At 45.6% G+C, this 22,720-nt stretch overlaps 1 protein-coding gene, 1 long non-coding RNA gene and 1 pseudogene across 2 annotated transcripts in view; 1 reads left to right on the top strand and 2 right to left on the bottom strand.

Annotated features, from left to right (window-relative positions):
- Positions 1-22,720, top strand: part of LOC126540045 (uncharacterized) — a 178,513-nt gene that overhangs the window by 15,286 nt on the left and 140,507 nt on the right. The window contains exons 2-6 of the mRNA XM_072286556.1: positions 1,114-1,275; positions 1,696-1,912; positions 2,069-2,180; positions 7,815-7,939; positions 14,959-15,044. Coding sequence (XP_072142657.1) covers positions 1,114-1,275; positions 1,696-1,912; positions 2,069-2,180; positions 7,815-7,843 — 520 coding nt within the window. The 3' untranslated portion in view covers positions 7,844-7,939; positions 14,959-15,044. The remainder of the gene's footprint in view (positions 1-1,113; positions 1,276-1,695; positions 1,913-2,068; positions 2,181-7,814; positions 7,940-14,958; positions 15,045-22,720) is intronic.
- On the bottom strand, positions 15,531-16,734 carry LOC129387315 (uncharacterized; annotated as a pseudogene).
- Positions 17,496-20,128, bottom strand: LOC129387316 (uncharacterized). Its single transcript, XR_008614588.2, has 3 exons — positions 19,209-20,128; positions 17,828-18,052; positions 17,496-17,620 (listed from the first exon to the last, which is right to left on the bottom strand). It is a non-coding gene; the product is annotated as an uncharacterized lncRNA (long non-coding RNA).

Below are 22,720 nucleotides of genomic sequence, written 5' to 3'. Positions count from 1 at the left end.
ATCAATGATCAGAAGGACCTACCCTAATGACTCAGTACGGTTCTTCAAAGTCATTTCAGGGTCCTTTTAAGGTAGAGTTAATTAAGGCACTAGAACCAATGACCTTGGTGACATGACATGCAATGTCTGTCTGCACATTTATTTGAGCATACAGTGGTTTCTCGCATTTTTTATGAATAAAGCTTGTCAGTCAAGTCTAGCGCTCTGTCCTGTCCAAACATTTTTTTTCTGTTAGTCTTGCTAGTGCTAGTAACTATGTCACATCAAATGCATCATCGCCAACTAGCCCAACTTTCTGCATTGATTACTCTGTTCTCACCAAACCTTGTGTATTGTACGCATGACAAGAATTGTGTTGTACTTTCTAGAAGGCATGCGGGCACCAGTGATTATGCGGGAACCTTCGGCGAGTCATGTATAAAAGCCGACTCGCTCGACCCGCAGATCATATTTTGGACAATTGCCACTATCATCGTGCTTGCATGTTATTTTTTTGCTGGACACAAGTTCGCCCAATAAAGAGTTAAATTTGTTACTCACAGTTTTGACACTGCTTAGGTTTTGACTGTCACTGCACTGTGACAGTATTTGATAACTTTCATTATGTTTCAACATTTGGCCTACCTCTGTTCTCGGGCCACTGTGTGTTCCCATGCCTGTCCAATCCCCTGGATTGGATCTGGGCCACTGTGACATAAGAAGGGATATAGATGTTTAAAATGTACCTACATTTCTGTACTGTGGCACAAAGAGTGCATTAGATATGCGCTTTTCTCTCTGCGTACACCTGCCCTCACCATTATTCCCCTGACAAGGATCAAAGGTTGCTTTGGTCCTCGTGACACCACTGCATTGATGTCTCACAGTGTGCATCCACCTGAACTGGTGTTTGCATTTTCCCATAGCTTGTGAAAGCTGTATTGTATAAACATAAATATTGTATTACGTTAAAGTTGCAGCCTTTGCGGTGCATAAACATTGAATGAGATATGTTGCATAAGATTAAAATTCAGTTGTATATCTTTCAATTGACCACTTCATAATAGCTTTGCTTCGTTTAGATTCCAACATGTGTAGTGAGTGTGCATAAATTATTATTATTTTTTTTTGCAGTCCTGATAAGACACCTTGGGAGCCGACGAAGACCTCGCGCATTTGCAGTGACCATTTTGTCGGCAACTGCAAGAGAGATGTAAGCCAGCATCCATCTTATGTCCCTACCATCTTCCCATCTGTGTACCAGAAGAAAAGAGCAAACCTCGTAAGAGCAGAAAGGTACGAATAACATGAAAACACATACTTTCAGTGGCATTGCACCTGCAACAGTAAGAGCCATAATTCACAAGGCAAAATGGAACACAAGAGATGTCATTTTTGGCTATGGTATTGGGCTGCTAAGCACGACGTCGCGGGATTGAATCTTGGCCATGGCGGCCGCACTTCGATGGGTGACGAAATGCAAAAACACCCGTATACTTACATTTAGGTGCACATTAAAGAAGCCCGGATAGTTCAAATTTTCGGAGTCCCCCACTACGGCATGCCTCATATTCAGATCGTGGTTTGGGCATGTAAAACCCTATAATTTTTTTAGATGCCATTTTAAAGTCATGTCGGTAGCAGTGCAGTTTGATCTATGCAGCAAGGTTTAGGCTAGCTGATCTTTGAACATTGTTGCTGTTTTTTCTAATACAGGTGGGAGCAATGTTCGGTAGAGCAACAGCGTTCACGGCTATCCCCCCCTAGGGAAGAAACAACAGAACACACGCTGGCAGTCTCCAGCAACTCAGGGCACCATACTGGTCCCACTCTTTCAGAAGTGGCAGAGACGTCTATAAGTACAGAGCCAGTTGACCTGCAGCTCTCAAATGGCACAATGACACAAGTTCCAGCTGTAGCAGCAGTTGATGTTGTAAGTACTACACGCGTTTAATCGCAAGCAGCATTGTGAAACCCCTTGCAACTAAACTAACTGCAGGTTAGAATTATTTTTGGTGTGTGTCTGCTGAAGCCTTGCAACAAGCTGTAATTGGCTTGTTGGATGAAAGTTCTTTCTTCTTTGTTTCAGTCATGCCAAACGGAATGCTCACCTTCAGGCAAGCTCTCTATTCTGGTGTCGGCAACAGACGGTGCTGCGGCGTCAACTCAAGTTACTCACGCCCAGCAACTTGACAAGGCTGGTGATCGTACACAATTTTCTGTTTGTAATTTGTGATAGGAAAAAGGGTAGAACATTGGTAGGATATTGTTTAATGAGTCGTTGCGTTTCTGAGTTGTGAGAGAGTTAGCTCTTTCAGTCACATCATTCAACTAGTATTCCCTTCAATCTTGGGTGCATATGTTGGTGGTACAACCTGTGCACTAAGAAGCCTCTCTTGAATTTTACATTGAATGATGTTGAAGTAAGGAAAAAATGGTATTGTGTTTTCTTGTTTGTGTGCCTCGTTGCTCAGACCTTGCACACAAGAACTTGAAACCAGCTTCTGCTTTGAGATAGCCCATCTAGAATTGGCCATATACCCCAGTTGCATAATAGCCGCTACTTGTACAAGACTGATCCCTGTTGTAAAAGGAAATGTTGAGGGCAGTTGCAGACAGGATGAGGGCATAAAAAAGGTTGCAACCTTTCCATAGTTGCATAGGCTTTTACATGGTTTGAAAACTGCTGCAGCATGTTATGTAATGACAGCGCTTACCGCACCTAACAGGCTTTCATAGTTGTGTTCGGAAATCTGGAAAAAAGTTGAAACCACTAGCAGTTCACCAGGTGCCATTCAGCTGCATTAAATTGTGTGTTAGGTGCGAAGCGGTAGGTGCATGAACAATAAGCTCAGGGAAGATGATTTGTCCCTGTCCAACTTGGCACGCTCCCCCTTGGCCGACCACTGCTGTAGTTGGGATTGTACACCTGTGTTCAGGGACACTCCCATTTTGTCAAGAGAAAGGTGGCAAATTAACCGAAAAATTATAGAGGCGTTTCACGTTAAAAAGATGAGAGACGCTTACATTAGTGCTCCATCCATTTTGTTGACAAAAACAAAATGTATTCACCTATCTCTGTAGCACATGTCAGGATCAACTGATAGTAAAGAGAGCCACTCTTTATTTTAACTCCTATGATTATGCTTTGGTTATCATGGTGTTAGTTTCATTACCAGGTGGCACTTGTAAGGTTCTTTAAGGGGAGACACGGGTCTTCTGGCCCAAAAAAAGCCTAAAAAAAATTGACTTTCTGTAACAATTTTTTTTCACAATCTAGACGTCCTAGAGAAGCTATTGCTCCAATAATAACACGTTCTGATGAGTACTTATTTTGTTAGTGCGTTTCATCACCGCTTTCGCTCGGAAACGCCCCTCGAAAAGAGGCGAATTCAATGCCTTTGTCTACGCCAACCATTACCCGCAGCGCGGCCATCTTGGAATCATTTGAAAGCTGGATTCTTCTACATCCCGTCTTTAGCTAGAAAAGGGCACCAAGTCTGACTACTATGACGGTACACGGTTTCGAAAATGGGGGAAGACTCACACAGCATTGGCGCCTTTGTACCACGTGAGGTAAATCCTGGTCTCTGATTGGACGACCGGGAGTTTTGTTTCTCCGACAATGCGAGACGCCATGTTAGACGTGGTTTGGACGCAGTCTAGTGCCCCGTAGCAACGTGACGACGGCTGGCGGTCAACACAAGTTCGCGACGGCTCATGCTTTCGGGAAAAAATGCAAGCGACATTCTCGGATACCCCAAGTGGCGTCTGATGAAACGGCAGTGACGGCGACCAGCACAGCGACATGTGCCAGCGAGCAAACGGCACCTAGCAAAGCTACGGCCACTCATACGATGCCTGCAGCCAGCAACACGTCGAGGGCAACGCGCGTCGACACTCTTCTCATCACAGAAGCCGAACAAGTGGCAATTGAACGTCGCGCGGAGGAGGAACGACAGAAGCTTTCTTCGTTATCAGCTACCCGCCAAAAGCAGTCGCTTATCGGAGATTCCCCGGAAGCAGCGGCAAGGGGGACCGCGTTTACAATTCTAAGCCTAGCGGCTCTAAGGCTATGTTCACACTTGGGAAACGGCAAGTGGGCGGAAAAGTCAAAGCGTCCAAAAAATCCTTTCCGCGCATGTTCAAGATGTTCACATTTGTTTCGCCACTGCAGTGGAAACCACTGCCGCTTTTGCCCACATCCATCTAGTTTGCGTACGTTTGTCCACATGATGGCGCTCTTCATCACACTAGTTCAAGACATACGTTCAATCATTGACCCATCAGTTACTAAAAGCTATTATTTCGTGCAACTGTGCGTGTCGTTTTTAACTTTCGTCTACCATGGAAGATAAACAAGACATAGTTTCGATAGCTTTAGCTAGTTGCTATTCCTAAAAATAGACAATGAACAAAGGAAAATGTTAAATTTTACGACTGGATGTTTACATGTTAGTGCAGCTTCCGGTGAAGTGAAACCGTTTTTTACTTCGCCGTGGCGAAAAAATCAGTCCGAGACCGATTTTTTTGTTGCCTCTTTTTCCACCCGTTTTTCCGCCTATGCGGGCGGATTTTTTCAAGTTTTTTCCGCTTCCGCCTGCTCCGAGACCGAGTGTGAACGCAGCCTACATCCCTTGCTTCGGTGCGCGAAATGCGAATTCTGCCGTGGCCTTTTGAACATGCTAAAGGGCGACCGGGAATATGGAGTGGCCGTCAAAATAGTGGTGAACTGTGCCATTTGCGGCGACATAAGCACCGGATAGAGCTCGCCAAGAACAGGTGGGGATACGACCTGCAACCCTTTCGAGGTGAATGTGCTCATGGCTCGTGCTGTTAGAAGCACAGGCAACGGACAGACTGTACTCAATGATATTACATTTCCTCTCGTGGTATGCATACCAAAACATACCAAGACTATGTAAAAAATAAGATGAACCCCGCCGCCCTGAACGCATCCACGGGTGTTATGACCAAGTGCGCGGCAGCTGTGAAGTCTGTTTGTTCTGAACTGAACTTTGGGAGTCCTGGAAACGTAGAAGTTTCGTTTGACAGGACTTGGCTGACTCGTGGACACCTGTCACAAATTTGTGTGGGAAGTGTTATAGAAATTTTTTCTGGCTAAGTGCTGGACTTTCAAGTTCTGTCCAACTTCTGCCTGGGATGCGAGCTCGGCCCCAAGGGTGATGACCCTGAATATAGTGAATGGAGAGTTCAACATAAATGCCAAGAAAAGCACTTCGTGCAAGCCTGGCGAAATGGAGGGAGAGGCTGCGAAAATTCTGTTTGGTCGGTCATTGGAGAATCACGGACTCGGATACACAACTATGTTGTGTGACGGCGATAGTCGCACTTTCAACAGCCTCCAGGAGGAGAAGGCATATGGCTACATGGAAATTTCGAAGGAGGATTGTGTAAATCAAGTGCACAAACGGATGGGTGCTGCACTGCGAAACCTCCTGCAGAAAAATAAGGGACAAGGTAGGCCAAGCCTTGGTGGCAAAGGGAAGCTCACAGGTGAGCTTGTGGCAAAGCTCACAAATTATTATGGCTGGGCACTCAAGGGACACCAAGGGCATATTCATGAGATGGAGAATGCTGTCCTTGCCACTTATTACCATGCGACTTCCACCAATGCAAAGCCAAACCATTCACTGTGCCCAAAGGGCGAAGAATCATGGTGCACATACAACAAGGCTGTGGCAAGGCAGTAAGCTCCACCTAAGCATCGCTACAACCTTCCTGAATATGTTGCCGAAGCCCTCCTGCCAGTGTATACTCGCCTCTCTGACCGAAAGTTGTTGAGCCACTGTCAGAGGGAAAACTCAAAATGCAAATGAGAGCCTCCATTTGATAATCTGGTCGCTTGTGCCTAAAAGCAAACATGCCTCGCTCTTCACAGTGGAAACTCCTCTTGCTGAAGCAATCACCAGGTTTAATGCTGGGAAGAAACATGCCTCTGAGGCCATCTTGAAGGAGCTGCACTTGAGCCAAGGCAGCACAGCAGTTCAAAGATGTGCTGAAAAAGACCAGCACCGGCTTGTGGCGTCTGACAAGAACCACTCCAGAGCAGAAAAGTTCATGCATGCCATAAGAAGAGGCGCATGAAGGAGAGCGATAGTGATTATGTGCCTGGTGGCTTGAAGTGCAAGTTGGACTTGGAATTTTCTTGCTTTAATGCTAAGAATAAATCTAGATCATGTCCTTGAACTTCGTATTGCGTTTTCTCAAAAGCTGCATTTCTCCTATGACACGTGCTGTTGCCCACAGTATCTTTTGATGTAATAGTCCGATTTAAATTATTCTTGTTGCATTCAGAAGCTTATGAGTTTCTACGCACAATAAATCTAATAACGTGCGATATCCCTTATGCTAGAATTTTTTGTGGCAATACAACAGATAAGAATTTTCAGCTTCATAACCACCACATTAGATATGGCAATAACTTTTGTAACAATAGAGCTAAAATTACAGTGATGGTCTAATTGTGATCTCTAATTGTTCTAGAATGTGAACATATAAATTTTTCTCTGATGTTCAGTGGTAAAATTGTTGAAAAGTTGGGCAAATTGATTTTCAGAAGGTATTATCTCAAAAATGACAAAATAAGAAATAATAGATTGCATATATGCTTCTAGTAGGCTAAAGTATACCTTGCCTGAAAATTTCATATGTATAGGACAAAAATTAAAAAATCACACACCAGTGTCTCCCCTTAAATAATGTTTCCTAAATAAAATTACCATTTGAGAGTTTGCACTTATGTCATCTAGTATTCTCCTTTGTCTGTGAGTTCCGTGTGCAACCTAATGTATGAATATAAGCAGCATTTAGTGTGTTTTGGAATACACTTGACATTCTGAGTGTTTGTGAAGTGCCAGCAAGACGGGTCATCAAGCTCCTTCAGCCACTTCCACTTAAATGCCAACTGCAATGAAATTCAACTTTTCCCTAATTGGTTATTAAGGAGTAGTATACACCACAGAAGAAATCTTGGCAATGCCGCAAGGTTGGTAGTTACATAATTTCCTTATTAGAAGCCTCTAAAGAGCACCCAAGCAGATAATTCATGCACCTGGCGGGGCTAGCGGCTAGTCCCAGGATTCTTGAGCATGTTATGGACAGCTGCATGTACCACCCCTAATCTCATGAGGTCATGCCGAAGAGCCGCACATTCTAGGTCACGTGTCACTTTCGGCAGTCTGTAATGGTGCATTTTTTATTTCTTTTTTCCCAGTTTCGACACCAGAAATGGCCTTTTTTTTTTTTTTCAGAAGCACTAAAGGTTGGGCGACTTGTCATGGGCTCATATTTAAGGAAGTTCCAAGCAGCGTAAAAGTATGTAGATAAAGGGGAGAAAGAACAGCCCAGGCAAGTGCTGCACTACCAAATGAAGTTTATTGAAGCATCATGCAATAAATATACAAAAAAGGGGGGGAGGGGTCCAAACATGGTGTGCACTGCACTAACCTCATGGAAAACAGAGATACGTATGTCAATGACAAGTCAGTCAGATATTATTTCAAGTTTCTGTTGTTGCGCCAGTTGCCTAGGAGCACAGCGCTGTGATGAAGTCTGTTGTCCATTCACCTTCATCTTGTACTCGCTGATTGAAGAGTGCTCTCATAAATAGATATTTATTTTTTTATGACAAAGTGGCAGTTAAGGCATTGATGATTTTGCCTTTCTTTGTATTTGCTGGTGTAAAGAAAAGTCTCATGATGACAGCTTCAGCTTTCTCATCCGTGATGCATATGAATGAGTTAACTTGATCAGTCTATGATGGCTGGGTAAGACTGCTGGTTGTTTGAAAGCGCTCCTACCATTGCTTGCAGGTGTGCCATTGTTCGGTGGTGAAGCTTGAGCCTTGTGAGGACTGGAGCTGGATGGGCTGATCTGGCTGACGTCCTGGCTCGGTCATAGTTGCTGTGATGGCGAGCAACTCACTTGGCAACATGAGGTGACATTTTTTAAGCTTCTCACCCCATCTGCTACTGTGACGAGGAGGAGATGCACTAGGCTAGTGTGCTGAGTCCCTCAAAGCTGAGCCCAGGAGAAGCGTGTGTTTATGCTAACAGTATAGATGTCGCAATGACATAAACTATGTCGCCAAGCTATTGTCTCTGCATCTGCTATGTGTGGTGTAGCTAGGCATCATGACAGTCGCCAGACGAAAACTCGTAACATTGCATTACTCACAACCAAAGTTCAATCATGCCAAACAGATGCATATATGTTCTCATACAAGATAACAAAGCATGAGAGCACAAATGAAACAAAGTCCCGTGCCATCGTAAAACCTCTTATTTTAAACATGTCTCCTTTGCAGGCAGTGATAGGATGATCAACTGATGCACTTATCTCTTGCTGTTCATGTAAAGGACTTCAATTACTGTCTCTGTTGTTTGGTCATTGCACCTTGCAAGGATAGCAGTGTCCCCAAAAGAAGTTTGGTCACTCTCCTTTATTGCAGAGCAATGTGAGACTCAGGGTTGCTGCACACTCCTTGTATGTTTTTCCTTCGCCATTCAGGCAACTTCTGGCTTGATGATGATGAAATATGGTTCACCTCTTTTTATTGGCTAGGCATTTTGAAATGCCCTAGCCACTGAAAATTAAACAGATATCATAAAATTAAACACACAAAAAAATTGCATCCTTCTGCTGTGTCGACGACCAATGTTTGACCAGCACAAACTGCATTGCACCAGTTGTGGTAGTGCCACTTCACGTTGCATGCCACCATTGCACTAGTCTTTCTTTTATTGTGTGGAACACTATGACAACTCCTGTATTATTGGCTGTGTATTGCAGTTAAACCTCAATATAACAAAGTCGGTAAAATTGGCACTTCGTTAGGGTCTAACCCACTTAAAACAATATCCGAGTGCCAAGAAAATCCTGTTATTATTATAATCAATAATTGTTACACAGTCCACCTCTGTTTATTCAACCCTGATGAGACCGACGAAATTCATCGAGTTACCCAGTGGGTCAAATTAAACAAGATGCAGTAAAAACACCAAAACACCACAATTCATTTTGCAGTATTTCCCCAATTCTAACACACTCCCACATCAGAGGCGCATCCACTTGCCGTGTCTCCAAAGCAGAAAACTAACGCAGGAATTACATTAAAGCCCCTAAACGAAGTAGAAATCTAACACGCACGTTAGAGTCAGGTAAATACTGTAATGAGACATTGGTGAGCTATGGTTATTGCTTGTAAACCTTCCTAGGGTAAGCCGACAGTAGGCGTTTTTGACGAAAGGTGACGTGTGTTCGATGCATTCACTGTTTCCTAAACTCCACCGGGACAGGTGCTGCCACTAAAGGGGTTGTTATTGGGGTCACTATAGGGGTCAGGTGCGGGCTTTACCCGGCGAAGGCCAATTGTAGGATTGAAATAAAAAAAATTTGGGCCCATGGGCAATGTCCAGGACCTTAGGTCGCGATCGAATTTACTGGAGGTGAATTAACGGAAGTCTACTGTAACCGGCTTACAAGAAAAAAAGCAGAGGGTATAAGCATTCAAACAGTTTAACTAGACAGAAAGAAGTACAGTAGAACCCCGCTGTTACGTTCCTCACTGCTGCGTTTTCCCGGCTGCTACGTCGTTTTCATCCGGTCCCCGCATAGCTTCCATAGGATCCAATGTATAAGGAACCCCGCTGTTACGTAGTAGCTGTGAAAACGTTCCCGCATGATGCGTCGCAACCCGAACCCGCCTGGGCTAAAGTAGGCAACGCGCTCCAACCGCCATTTTGGCTTTTAACGAGTTTTGACCGGGCTTGGCCGGGCTTGGCTATGGAACTGGCTGCAAAAGGCCGCACGCCAGTTCGAGAGGCCGTCACTAGGTGGCCATTTGTGAAAAATGCTCTCACTATCATCGCTGTGATTACGGTCACCGCATGGTTTGTTGGATGGGTCGACTCACGGAGGAAGGAAACTCGGGAGAGGACCTGACGTCACTCTTTGTGAAGCTATAGCTAAAGGATAGCCGGAAGTTGGTGTTGCTCATGCCGTTGCTCCGCCTATCTGGCCAGCTCTCCTCTCTTGTTTACATTTCTCGCGAAACCACGCCGCGCTGCGCGCAACCGGGCTGCTCGGGCGCGCGCGCTTCGCAGCAATACTAAACAATCGTTAGCATGATTACGCCAAAGAGGCGACATTTCCCGCGGATATTCCTTCGTCCATTGCTGTGGCGCGGTGACGACGAGGAGCACGAGCCGCATGATGCTGGAGAGTTGCCAAATCCTAGCTTTGGAGAAGCCGTCGCGGCTCGCGACCTCCTCCACAGGTACGTCGCACCTCACAGCGACGCTGACAGCAATGCGGCCTTCCAGGCTATGAGAAACGTGTGGTGATTTCTAGCGAGCGAAAGAAACGGCAAGCCACCATTCTAGACTTTTTTTAAGTTCTAAGCGCACTCTGTGGAAATAAATTGTCTATAGTTGAAGCACCTTTTCATTCATTTTCGGAGCTTTCCTCACTGTTGCGTTTTCCCGGCTGTTACGTTTTTTTTCCTCGGTCCGGTGAAAAACGGTATGAACGGGGTTCCACTGTACTGGGCTTACTTGCGTAATTTGCACATTAATTTTTTTTTTCTTATATTGGGGCTTTGAAAGAGGGTGAGCAAATTTTGCAAAAATTTTGCAAGCACTTCCTAAATAGCACTGGCTGGGACTCTTGGTCAGGATCGAATTAACTGGAGTTGAATTAACAGAAGTCTACTGTAACCGGGTTCAACGAAAGAAAGCAGAGGCGAGAAGCATTCAAACATTTTAAGTGGACAGAAAGAAGTACCGTATTTAATCTCATAGTTTGCTTACTTTCTTTTTTCTTAATTTAGGGCTTCGAAAAGTGGGGCACAAACTACACGAAAAGTCCACAAATACATCCTAAATAATGTCTACAAAAAATAGCCTATTCAGCCTATGGATCAGGGGTTATAAAGAATTTGAAAAGGTTTTATAGACGTCACATTCTTGAGAAGTTGCTCCTTTGCTCCGATAATGAGAAAAGCTATACCGTGACTCTGCTCACAGCCCTGCACATGCTTGTGCGTGCCTGGAATCAGGTAACCACAGAAACCATTGCAAATTGTTTCCGCCACTGTGGTTTCGGAGCCCTTAACGCAGACGCTAATGAAGTTGAAGAGGGCGTCCGCGCTCCGCTTCATGTACGGGAGGTGCTCTGCGATACGGACTTCAGCGACTACGTGAATGTCGACAGCTGCGCCGCGGTCTGCGGTGCCGTGACCGATGATGAAATCATCGCCCAAGTCATCGACGAAGACGAAGAACCGGCCGTGGATGATGATGAAGATGATGATGTTGGTGAAACACCGGTACGACCTTCGTTGGCACAGGTGATGGACGGACTGAATCACGCCCGGCTTTTCTTCAGTTTCGAAGAAGGTGAAGACGATGCTTTTCGGCTCATTCGAGCTCTGGAAGATAAAGCGACAGCGATCGCTTTCAGAGGAAAAAAGCAAAAAACCATTACGGACTTTTTTTCCAAATAAAAGTACCCAGAGTTGCTGTACTTTTTTTTGTCATCAGATGTGGCCTTTTCTTAATCACTTTCGTTAGTTCGAATTTCGGTTAATTCGAACTCGTTAAGTGTCCCCGTGAAATTCGAATTAACGAGCTTTTACTGTAAGACGGTGTCCGGAATTGCAATGCAACCACTGCGCAGGTCTCGGCAGAATATATTCGGCGTCAGTAGGGAGCACATCGGTAGGCGTCAAATCCCAGGCCTCACGGAACCCGCTTGCCGGCATTCCCCAGCGCTTTCTGCGCCATTAGACACTTAACGCGATGTTTCCGTATGCCACGTTGGATCACCGCAACCTCGCCACAGCACACAAAGCAAACATCATACCGTCATGCCGACACCAGTTGCAGAAACGAAAAACGTGGCCTACTCGCAGCGTTGTGCGCGAAGGAACAAATCAGCTGCTGGATTGTCTTGGCATGGCTTACTAAGCTGAAACCGGAACTGCTGTAGAGCCACTCTATCTGGGCAGAAACGATGATGATGAGCGGGGTTTCGCAGTAGCGCTACTTTTTGGGGCAGCCAGGAGGCTCCGTTCAATACAAAAATGTCGTTCAGCAAGTCTAACCATGCAGCGGTCAAAGTCGGTGCATGGTGCTCTCGATCGAATTGGCTCAAGGAGTGTCCGAAAAATCTGACTAGAGGTTGCAAGGTGTCCGAACTTTTGGCAGTTGTTATACATTATGGTCTATGGGGAGAGTGGCGGTGCCGCAAAGCAGACCGAATAATCGAGCATGTCCGAATTTTTGGAGTCCGAAGAATTGGTCGGCGACTGTATAACTCTGCCGCCCCGAGCGCGCTAAAGATGTTGGATCCTGTCCACCATCTAGGTATCCACTTAGCCACTGGGGCTTTCAGAACAAGCCCGATCGAAAGCTTATATGCCGAATCGAATGAGTGGTCGCTCCACCTGCAGAGATCATACATCAGGTTTACCTATTTCCTTAAAGTGCGCTCTAATCTTGAACATCCATGTTTTAATACTGTTACCGATATGACGTGTGCTACACTTTTCCGCAATCGCCCCTCTATAAGACAGCCTTTCTCGCTGCGTGTGAAGGAGCTTAGCGCTGAAATGGATGTCCCAATCCTCAAACATCGCCTAATGCCTCCAGCAAAGCTTCTGCCTCCTTGGGAGTGGCAGATGATACAATGCGATTTAACTTTCATGCAAGTTATAAAGCACGCTCCAGAGATTGAAATCCAAATGCATTTCCGGGAACTCCAGTACAAACACTTCTGCACGGAGTTCTACACAGATGCATCGAAGTCACACAACGGGGTGTCCTATGCAGCCGTCGGTCCGTCCTTCTCGGAAACCGATGTACTGCATCCGGAAACTAGTATCTTTACGGCTGAGGCTTACGCACTGTTGTCGGCTGTAAATCATATAAAGAAATCAAAACTCCAGGAATCAGTTATTTATACGGACTCCCTTAGTGTTGTGAAGGCCTTGGATGTCATTCTGTAACCACAAAAATCCGGTAATTAATGAACTCTATTCCGTCCTGTGTAAAGCATATATATCTAAGCAACTTGTGATTATATGCTGGGTGCCTGGACATAGGGGCATCGAGGCTAACGTTCTAGCGGACCAGATGGCCACATCAATTTCATTGCATGCGGTTAATCCTACAGCTTCGGTCCCTGTCACAGACCTGAAGCCTTTCTTAAGAAGGAAACTGCGAAACTACTGGCAATGCTTGTGGGACCTGGAAACAAATAATAAGCTGCATGTAATAAAGCCACAATTAGGTTTCTGGCCTCCTGTAACAAAATCACACCGGACAGATGTCCTATTCTGTCGTCTAAGAATAGGACACACATTTGGCACCCATAACTTTTTACTCACCGGAAACGAGCCTCCAACCTGTGGTAGATGTGGGGAGAGGCTGACCGTCCTCCACGTCCTTCTGGAGTGTCGGGAAGCCGAATCTGAAAGAAGGAAACATTTTCCCTTAGCATACCGGCAGCACGTCCCCCTTCACCCTGTTATGTTACTCTGTGCAGAACCGCTCTTTGATACCAATGCTGTCCTAGGTTTCCTGAAAGAAGTTGTGCTACATGTTGCTAGCCCCATTAGTTCGTAGCGCCTCCTCTCTTCAGAGGATGCTGCTGTGATAATTATTTTGAATAGCACATGCCTCTAGGCTCTTGTGTTTCAAGGGCTCTGATGAGGCAGTAGTGCTCTAAGCAATTCAGCATCTCGCATATTTTATATAATGTATCATTCTTTCTTAATGCAATTTAGTGATCATAGCACACATCATTACTCATTGCCATAATTTTATTACGTGTACATTTTATGCAATTTACACCAACTCTTTTAGGCCTCTTTACAGCCACGTCACATTAGATTCACAGAACCCATCAGACCACTACATATTCATTACCACCAGCATGGCGCTCTTTGGCCATACCTGGCCCTTGCGCCATTAAACCTCAAACATCATCATACTCCTTGCTATTCAAACTGGATTAAGTCATTTTTTTGTTTCAACATGCTTACTAGAGAGTGACAGCATCGGGCAACATGGTGTCAACCTATCGACATAAAACTAAGTTCTGGCTCATTCAGGGAATTTCACAAAGGTGCTCAGGGAAAACCTGGAAAACTCAGGGAATTTGGAGATGTCAACTTGGTAGACGCCCTGGTAATGCTAAGGAGTACAGAGAGCTCGGTCTGAAGCACAGTCTCGTTCAATGTTAGCTGCAGCGTAATGCCATGGCTCCAAAGAGGCTCCGAGACTACATGGCAGCACCGACAGAAAGAAAATTGGTTTAATAACTACCAGTAATTGGAACAGTGTTTAGTTCCCTCATTTCTAATACGTCGGTGCTGCTGTGCAGTCTTGGGGCTCTCTCAACCACAGGCACTGTGTTGCCATTCATATAGAGAGACTGTAGATTCTTTTAGCCAGCTACTATGCCCTGGAAAGGGTAAGAAAAAAAGAGGTGAACAAGATGGATGATGATGAAGACAGAAAGAAGAGGCAAAGGATATAACGTGAAGCTGGAAGGATTTTATTTCTAAGAAGGCAGATAGGTAGGCCTGAGCTTGTGCTTTCCAACCTTCTGCTCTCTGCTATGGAAGAGGAATGAAGCATGATGATGACATGAATGGTGGTGAGACAAATGCCACTCATTAATGCACCAGCATACTTGAGTCAATCTCGAATCTAATCCTGTGTCCTGCTGTGGATGTATGGCTGTGGAGGTCTACTCAGAAGATGATCTGTACTGTTTAAAAATATAAGCTTAGGGCTTAGTGTGGAGGGTTAAAGGCTGTAGCTGTGACGAGTAGAATAAATATGGGCTCCCACGCACACTTAAAAGTCGGAAAGATATCTGTTTGGTTTAATGAAGATGTAAATGACCTGCAGTATTTCCGTATTCTAAAATTTATGATTTACTGTGCAGCGCATCTCGCTTCTCGAAGAAACTGGAGTATACATTCGAGGCAGCACTACATGGAACAGGTTGCGAGGTCAAGCCGGAATTGTACGGTAAGTCCTGAACTTACTTACTGTGTGGTATATAGCAAAAGTATGCGTTAACTGCCCAAGGGCAAGACCAAGAGATTAAATTTCACTGGCGAAATAATAAATTTCTTTGCCTACATTGGGACGAATTCATAATCTGAGACTATGCATCCTCATTTAGCAACTAGTGACTGGAAACTATTGTACAGCAGTGATCTTCCGCTTGCATTCGCTAAGGAAATTTTGCATCTGTGCTACAAACTGGTCTCTTGTACACCAAAGCCACTCAGAATACACATGGCTTGCATTGGCCTCTATCCCTGTACAGTGCAGTCCACTTAAAATGATATTGAGTATAAACCCCATGCAAGTGATCTTGCGCGCGACAGCAACAAGCGATGTGGTGGAGATGACTGTTGCATTCACTCGCATACTAGTCGTACACAATGCGAGCGACGATTTCGAGCGACGTCTCTCCGGTGTTCCGAGCGCAGCACCAGGCAGCAAATATGCATCGAAACTTGCATTACGTGTGCTTTATTAACTTAAGTTGATGTATGTTACTGTAAAAAGGAGCATAAAATATTATGGTCTTGCAGTAGGTTCTTATTCTTATGTGTATAAAAATTCTGTCGTTTGCTCGTTCCATGCAACAATCGGTAGTAATTGAGTGACGTACCTTCAGTTCCGGCTTCGCGCTATTCACTAGTCGCTCATAGCAATTCCGGGCGATGAGCGACGAATTCTAGATATCCAGAACCGAGTGATCGAGCTACAAGACCGACCGATCTGTTCAAGCGACAGCCCGTTTCGTCGCTTGGAGCCATTGCTCGTCGCCATCGTGCACAAAATCGCTCTCATGGGCTTTAGCCTTCAAGAAGAATAAAAAATCCTATCGTTATAACCGATCATCCCTATATCTGGACTGCCATAAAAAAAAACAAAATGCTGCCGAACATAACTTCGAAGCTCCAAAACCAAATTTGTCACTTACAATAAAGAATTGACATTGTAGAAAGAAGCCTGTAAAAAATAAGATGTTTATTTATACAGTCGAACCTCGATATAGCCAGAATTCGATATATAAAATCATGTAGAAAATGCGTCAAAAACTAGCACAAATCAATCAATGAACCAATCGTGGCGCAATAGATACTCACATAAAGCTTCAAACAAAGTATTTATTTCGTTCGCTGAACGTACTGAAGCAGCGTAACCTGCTTCATATTGGCAGCCGTGTGCTTGACCACGGCGTCCTCAACATAGTCCAAACGGTCCACAAGAGACAGTCCAGTGCCTTCTATTGCGCCTCAGTTGCATTCGGGAGCGGGGCAACATCAGCGCTTGCTGGATCAGCCTCGGCAGCGTCTTCGTTTGGCCGCTCAGCAGTGACTTCTGCCGCGATCTCCACGTCTGTTAACTCCGCCACTGTTCCGGTGCTGTTGTCACCGCCAACGAAGTCCTCAATGCACATGCTGTGTGGCTCAGCACCAACAAAGCGCTCCAACTGGCTCCAGGTTTCTTCGAGCTGGCATTCTTCCTCTGTGCCATCCAACGTCAAATCTTCGGTTGCTTCCTCGGAAGCTTCTTCAATGCGGCTCACGAAACCCGCATGCCGAAAGCAGTGAACTATTGTCGACTGTTTGACGTTGTCCTACGAGGCTTTCAGCATTTGAATGGCACCCAAAAGGTCTATCTTTAGCTCTTGGCCCATCCGCAGCTTGAGTAGCAAAGTGTCGATCAGCCGACACTTATAAATGGATTTGAAAGCGCGAATAATGCCCTGGTCCAATGGCTGCAGCTTCGACGTCATGTTCGGCGGCAAAAAAATGAATTTCAAGACTGCTCAGCTGGACATCTGTGTGGTGTGCTGTGCAATTGTCGACGATGAGGCAAACCTTCCGGCCTTGACGCACCAGCTCAGAGTCCCATGCCTTCAACCATTTTTGGAATATATCCCGAGTCATCCACGATTTCTTGTTCCAGGCATATGTAACCGGAACGCTGGGGCAGTTGCGCATGCACCTCGGGGCTTGAAACTTGCCTATGACAAGCGGCCGCAGCTTCGTGCTTCCGTGCATATTAGCAGCCAACAGAATTGTGATACGTGCCTTGCCTTGCTTGCTGCCGTGGCACTTGTCTCCGCGGGTGTCGATGTTTGTCGTGGAAGCATTTGCCAGCCCAGGTGAAAATTCGCAACTGGGATGCTACGAGTCCCAGTTCTAATGGTTTATTAGCCAATTCGCAGCAGGTAGTGGGACCAGTAGCTAGTGGGACCAGTAGCTACTGGGACCAGTAGATAGTGGGACCAGTAGATAGTGGGACTAGTAGATAGTGGGACCAGTAGCTACTGGAACCAGTAGGTACGTATGCCGAGCTGTTAGTGCCAAGCTGGCCGCAGCAGCCAACTGGCCACAGGCCTCAGTATATCAAGAGATGCATAATCGACAATGTCGGACAGCTTGCCAGGTTTTATTGCAATTTGAGCCGGCGCTTTGATTTTAAGACATCCTGGATCTTCTCTGACAGCAGGCGGCCCAGGTTCAGGAGTGTTGATTCCACGTCTATGTTCTTTTCTGCACCCCAGTGCTTCAGCATGGCTGTGAAAAGAGCAAATGTAGAAACAGAAACAGATTAAAAAGCTCCAGTGACAGCTGCCACAGCACAACTCAGAAGAAGCTTGAATGGAAGCTGCAATTATGTTAGTGTATGTGAATTAAACCACTGACACTGTTTGTGGCAGCCGTGAATACATTGCAACTTGGATACAGTTCGACGTTTTCTAAATATTTTTTTCATCAATTCACCTGTAACAACAGCAACCATCTCGGGTGTTAGTGGCTCTTTAGCCAATTCGCCCAGGCATTTTTTCCGTGACGCCACCATCCCTGTGATGTGACGCTCTTCTTTTCTAAAACATCCTTCCCCTCCACAGCTTCAGCCGTGTCCTTCACGACAAGTGTTGGCTTGAGATTGCGCATGATCTTGAAGGCAGCTTCAGACCGCACAACAACTCCCTTGACAAGGTGGAACTGCGAGAAAAAGCAATATAATACATACAAAGTCGTAATGAGGCAGCAGACCATGAGGAAAGTGAAAGAAAATATAAAATAATAGAAGCTTTCTGCCTAAGGTCAAAGGTGTACCTAGCTGGAATTGTGGTAATGGCTTATAGACTAATCTGCTTATTCTCACAGTGCCATCGTCCAAGTTCGAGAAGTTAGCAACTTTGTTGCGTTGCTGATTTGGCCTGCAAAGGTCACTTGATTACGTTTTGTTTTTGTTGCATTCTGCAAATTAGTGCAATGAAGTTATGTCAGTCCTATTAATACAATTTTGGCCTGTGCCAACATTGTAATTGGCCAATAAAAAGAAAAATTGCTTTCTAGATAGAAACACCAGGGGAACACCTACTGGCATTTCCATTTAAGAAGTAATTTTCAGCTTTTATTGCTCAATTTATTCGCTTGAAAAAGCTATAGTTATGCAATATGTTGTGTCTTTATTTGATCAGCACAGAAAATTGTGTCCCTGATTTTGCTTTTAGCACTGTCAACACTTTCACAAACAAGGAAATAGCAACATAACAGGTGGCTGCTCATTGCATGAGAATATGCATTCACCACGTGTTCCCAGCGACACGGATAAATGTTAACTAAAATGTGACAAGGTGTTTAAGGTTTATGTGCTGTAGACATCCAAAACTGCAAAAGGAAAACAAGAAAACATGGAAGTGCATGGATGGTTACTGACAATGTCTGACCCTTAGCAAGAACCTTTAATTAATGATAATAGAATGGCAACCAGTGCTTCACCTGACTGTATCACGTGTTATATTTATTTACCAAGGTGTTATGCTGAATGCATGTGCACTATATCTTAAAACTTCTCAGCTTTAGCAATGTTGATAGCCAACGAGGAAGCCCAACTCTAAGTAGCATGGTGGTACATGATGAAAGTGAACAGAGACTAACACATGTTGCTTTAGCTGGGCATAAATGTGAGAATGCTGAGGAAGCGCAGCTGTTGCTGCATTAGTATTCAAGAGGGTGCACGCTGACTGAGGTCGTCATTTAAAATTAAAATGTACAAAAATTGCCTTCCATTTAATTTTTACTGTATTTAACTGAGAATACTGAACCCTCCCTATTAGGCATGCTTCATAGGCCAGAACAAGGATAAGCATACTTGGTGGTGCAGGCAACATTGGCTGCTGCGAAGCACTGGGAGCCGTGGATCCAGGGGAACCTAAACAGAGAGCCAAACGTGGTTTAGAAAAGCACATGAAATAATTGGTTCTTATTCACCCTGCCTTTGGATGTGCCAGCCAGAGAAGGAAAAGAGACTCACCACAAGCCAACTCGTCACCCAGCGAGGTTTCTGCAGTAAAACCAAATGTAATACAACGTGAATTTTCAGACATGTTACCGTATTTACCCGCGTATAACCCGCCCCTGCGTATAACCCGCACCCCTAACTTTGAACTCGGCGGAAAAAAAACTCGCGTATAACCCGCACGTTTACCTGAAAAAAAAAAAAATGAGCGCTAGAAAGATGCAACTCACACTCAGTGATCATTTCGTTTTCAGAACATTTATTCAAACGACCGCCACCACGTCACTGGTTATCCGATTCTTAATCGTCGCCGCTCTCACTACTGCCATCCGAGGCTTCATCGCCACTCTCAAAGACGTAGTCGTCCTCGGAACCATCCAAACTATTACTGATCGCACATTTTTTAAAGCTTTTGCGCACCAAATCGGCCAGTATCGCTTTCCACGCATCCACGATCCACTGGCACAGCAATGGAATATCAGGCCTTCGCACGCGTCCCGTCGGTGTGAGGGCGTAAATGCCGTCGGCCATCCACTGGGCATACAGCCGCTTCACGTGTGCCTTGAACGGCTTGTTCAGGCACACGTCGAGTGGCTGTAGCATGGACGTCATGCCGCCAGGTATTATGACGAGGTCGGTGCTGGTCTCGGCAAGGCGAGCCTTCACCGCATCAGTGCAGTGGCCTCTGAAGGAATCTAGTACGAGCATCGACCGGCGTGCCAGCAAGGCACCTGGTCTTCGCTCCCAGATTACTCGAAGCCAGTCACCGACTAGGCCACTGTTCATCCACGAATTTTCTTCCGCACGCACAACGATTCCTGGGGGCAGTGGAATGCTAGGTAGCGTCTTGCGTTTGAAAATGACATACGGGCACAGTTTCGTGCCGTCAGCCAAAGCGCATAGCATGACTGTGCAGCACAGCTTGGCATTTCCGCCGGTCAGCACGCTGACTGATTTGGAGCCCTTTTTTTCCATGGTCGTGTCCATCGGCATCTCAACGTACACAGGTGTTTGATCAGCATTTCCCACCTGAGACAGCAAATAGCTGTGCTCCTTCCGAAGTGCGATCACATATCGTTGAAAGTTCAACAACTTTTCCTCGTAGGCTTCAGGAAGCCGCTGGCACATGGTTGTTCGCCGCCGCATAGAAAATCCATGTCTTCGCATGAAGCGCTGAAGCCATCCACGGCTTGCACGAAACTCACGTGGAATGTTCAATTCCCGGGCCAACTTCAGGGCTTCCATTTGCGCCATCTCAGTCGAAACAGCGTGGCCACGACTTCTCTGCTCCTCAATGAACTTCGCAAGCTGCGTCTCGAGGTGGGGGTACGCGCCAGTCTTCGGACCCCGAAACGCTCGCCTGTCCCGGTTCGTTGCTTCGAGACTCTCTTTTTTCTTCCTCCAGTCGCGAATGCACGACTCGTCGACGTCATGCTGTCTTGCAGCAGCTCTGTTGCCGATTTCTTCGGCAGCGGCTATAATCTTTAGCTTCTCTTTCGCTGTGAAACACTGCCGTCGAGTCGCACTCATGATGCCAAAACAAAGCAGGCAAACAGTGCAAACTGGGGTAAGTACACTAAACAGCGCCTAACGCGATGCTCAACAATGCTGGCCTTTCGTTGGCCCTTCATCGGCTTGACAAGCGTCGATGACGATGGGGATGGCGGACTACACGGGGAGGCCGCCGCACATTGCAGTGAAGCCGACCCCCCCGCCCCTCCCAAGGAAAAAATTCGCAGATAACCCGCACCCCCACTTCTTAAACGCGTTTTTTCACATTTTGGTGCGGGTTATACGCGAATAAATACGGTATATCAGTGATCTCAGCAGCAATATTTCTTAACTTTGGCTGCAGCTCTTCTCCATGATCTCACAAGTTAAGAATGCATGCACAGCTAGGTGAAACGATTGCCAAGTGATTACAGTGGAACCTCGTTCATACGTTTTTCACCGGACCGCAAAAAAAAAAAACGTAACAGCCGGGAAAACGCAACAGTGAGGAAAGGTCCGAAAATTAATGAAAACAGTGCAGCTTTGCCTTGAAACAGTTTATTTCGACATCAAATGAGCTTAGGTCTTAAAAAAATCGAGAATGGTCGATTGCCATTTTTTCTGCTCGCTTGAAAACACCACGTGTTTCTCGATGGCCTGGAAAGCCGCATTGCTCTCAGCGTCGCTTTGAGGTGCGACGTCCCTGCGAAGGAGGTCCAGAGCCGCGACGGCTTCTCCAAAGCTCGGGTCCGCCAACTCCCCGGAATCATGCGGCTCGTGCTCCTCGTCGTCATCACAGTCTGAGGCTTCACTCGCGACCGAGTCTGCAACGATCTCGGCGATACTCTGACACTCGGACGTCACGACAGCAGCATCCACGGCGACGTAGTCTTCATACGTGACTCCCGTGGCACCCAGCGCATTCAAAGCTTCACTCAGCTCTTGATCATGAGAGGCTGCTTCCGTCTCTTCAGCTTCCGTGGCAGTTTCCTCTCCGCTGTCCATGCGAAAGCCACACCGCGCGAAGCAGTGCTGTGCAGTTGACGCGCTCACTGCAGTCCACGCTGAAGCGACGTAGTGCATAGCGTACAGTATTGAAACGATTGTAGGCTGCTGTCCGCGATCAATACGTGCCAGACAGCGCTTTACGATGGACTTCCTGTACGAGTGCTTTAAGAGAGGAGTTGGGCCATGATCAAAAAATTTTTACTTTTGGAGATACCAACCTGAAACTTTTCAGAAGTATGTAGTTTTGCATGCCGATTTCAAATATGCAGTCAGATTTAATCTCTGATGTATAGATCACATTTTATGCTAATTACTCTGTGTGATTGTTATGAAAACAATAGAAAAAGAACTGCTACATAGAAATAGTTAAAACTTATATAGGCATGTTTCTGGAAGCCTAAGGTTTGAAATAAGACTTGTTTCATCATTTTCTGTTCACTTGGTACAAAGTTATGAAAGTTCGAATTTTCTAGTCGATAACTGAAAACTGCCTTTTTGTGATAGCTACAGAATTTCAAAATGTTCCGAGTCAAATATTAGTTGTACTGTTCTGTTATTGCAAACATGACACATATAGGACTGAAATAAAACAAGAATGATCAAAATCTATTGAGTAGATGTGAAGCCACACCTCTCACAAAATTTGAGAGTACCAGAATTTCGTTTTCGAGAAAAACGCGAACATCTAATTGCAATGACATGCAAGGGTTTATTGAGGAGGAAAGCAGTAAGAATTCGATGCCAAACGATGATCGATTGGTTCGTTGAAATTCACCCCCACCGTCGGCGTCTGAGACGCACCGTCCGAGACGGTCTGCCCTTCGAACCTAAGGCACCCATTGAGCCACCTGTGCAAAGACGCTGTA

The sequence above is a fragment of the Dermacentor andersoni genome, chromosome 2 (assembly GCF_023375885.2).
Source record: "Dermacentor andersoni chromosome 2, qqDerAnde1_hic_scaffold, whole genome shotgun sequence".
NCBI lineage: Eukaryota > Metazoa > Arthropoda > Arachnida > Ixodida > Ixodidae > Dermacentor > Dermacentor andersoni.
Note: the sequence above shows the minus strand (reverse complement) of the source record. Positions and strands in the feature narration are given on the sequence as shown.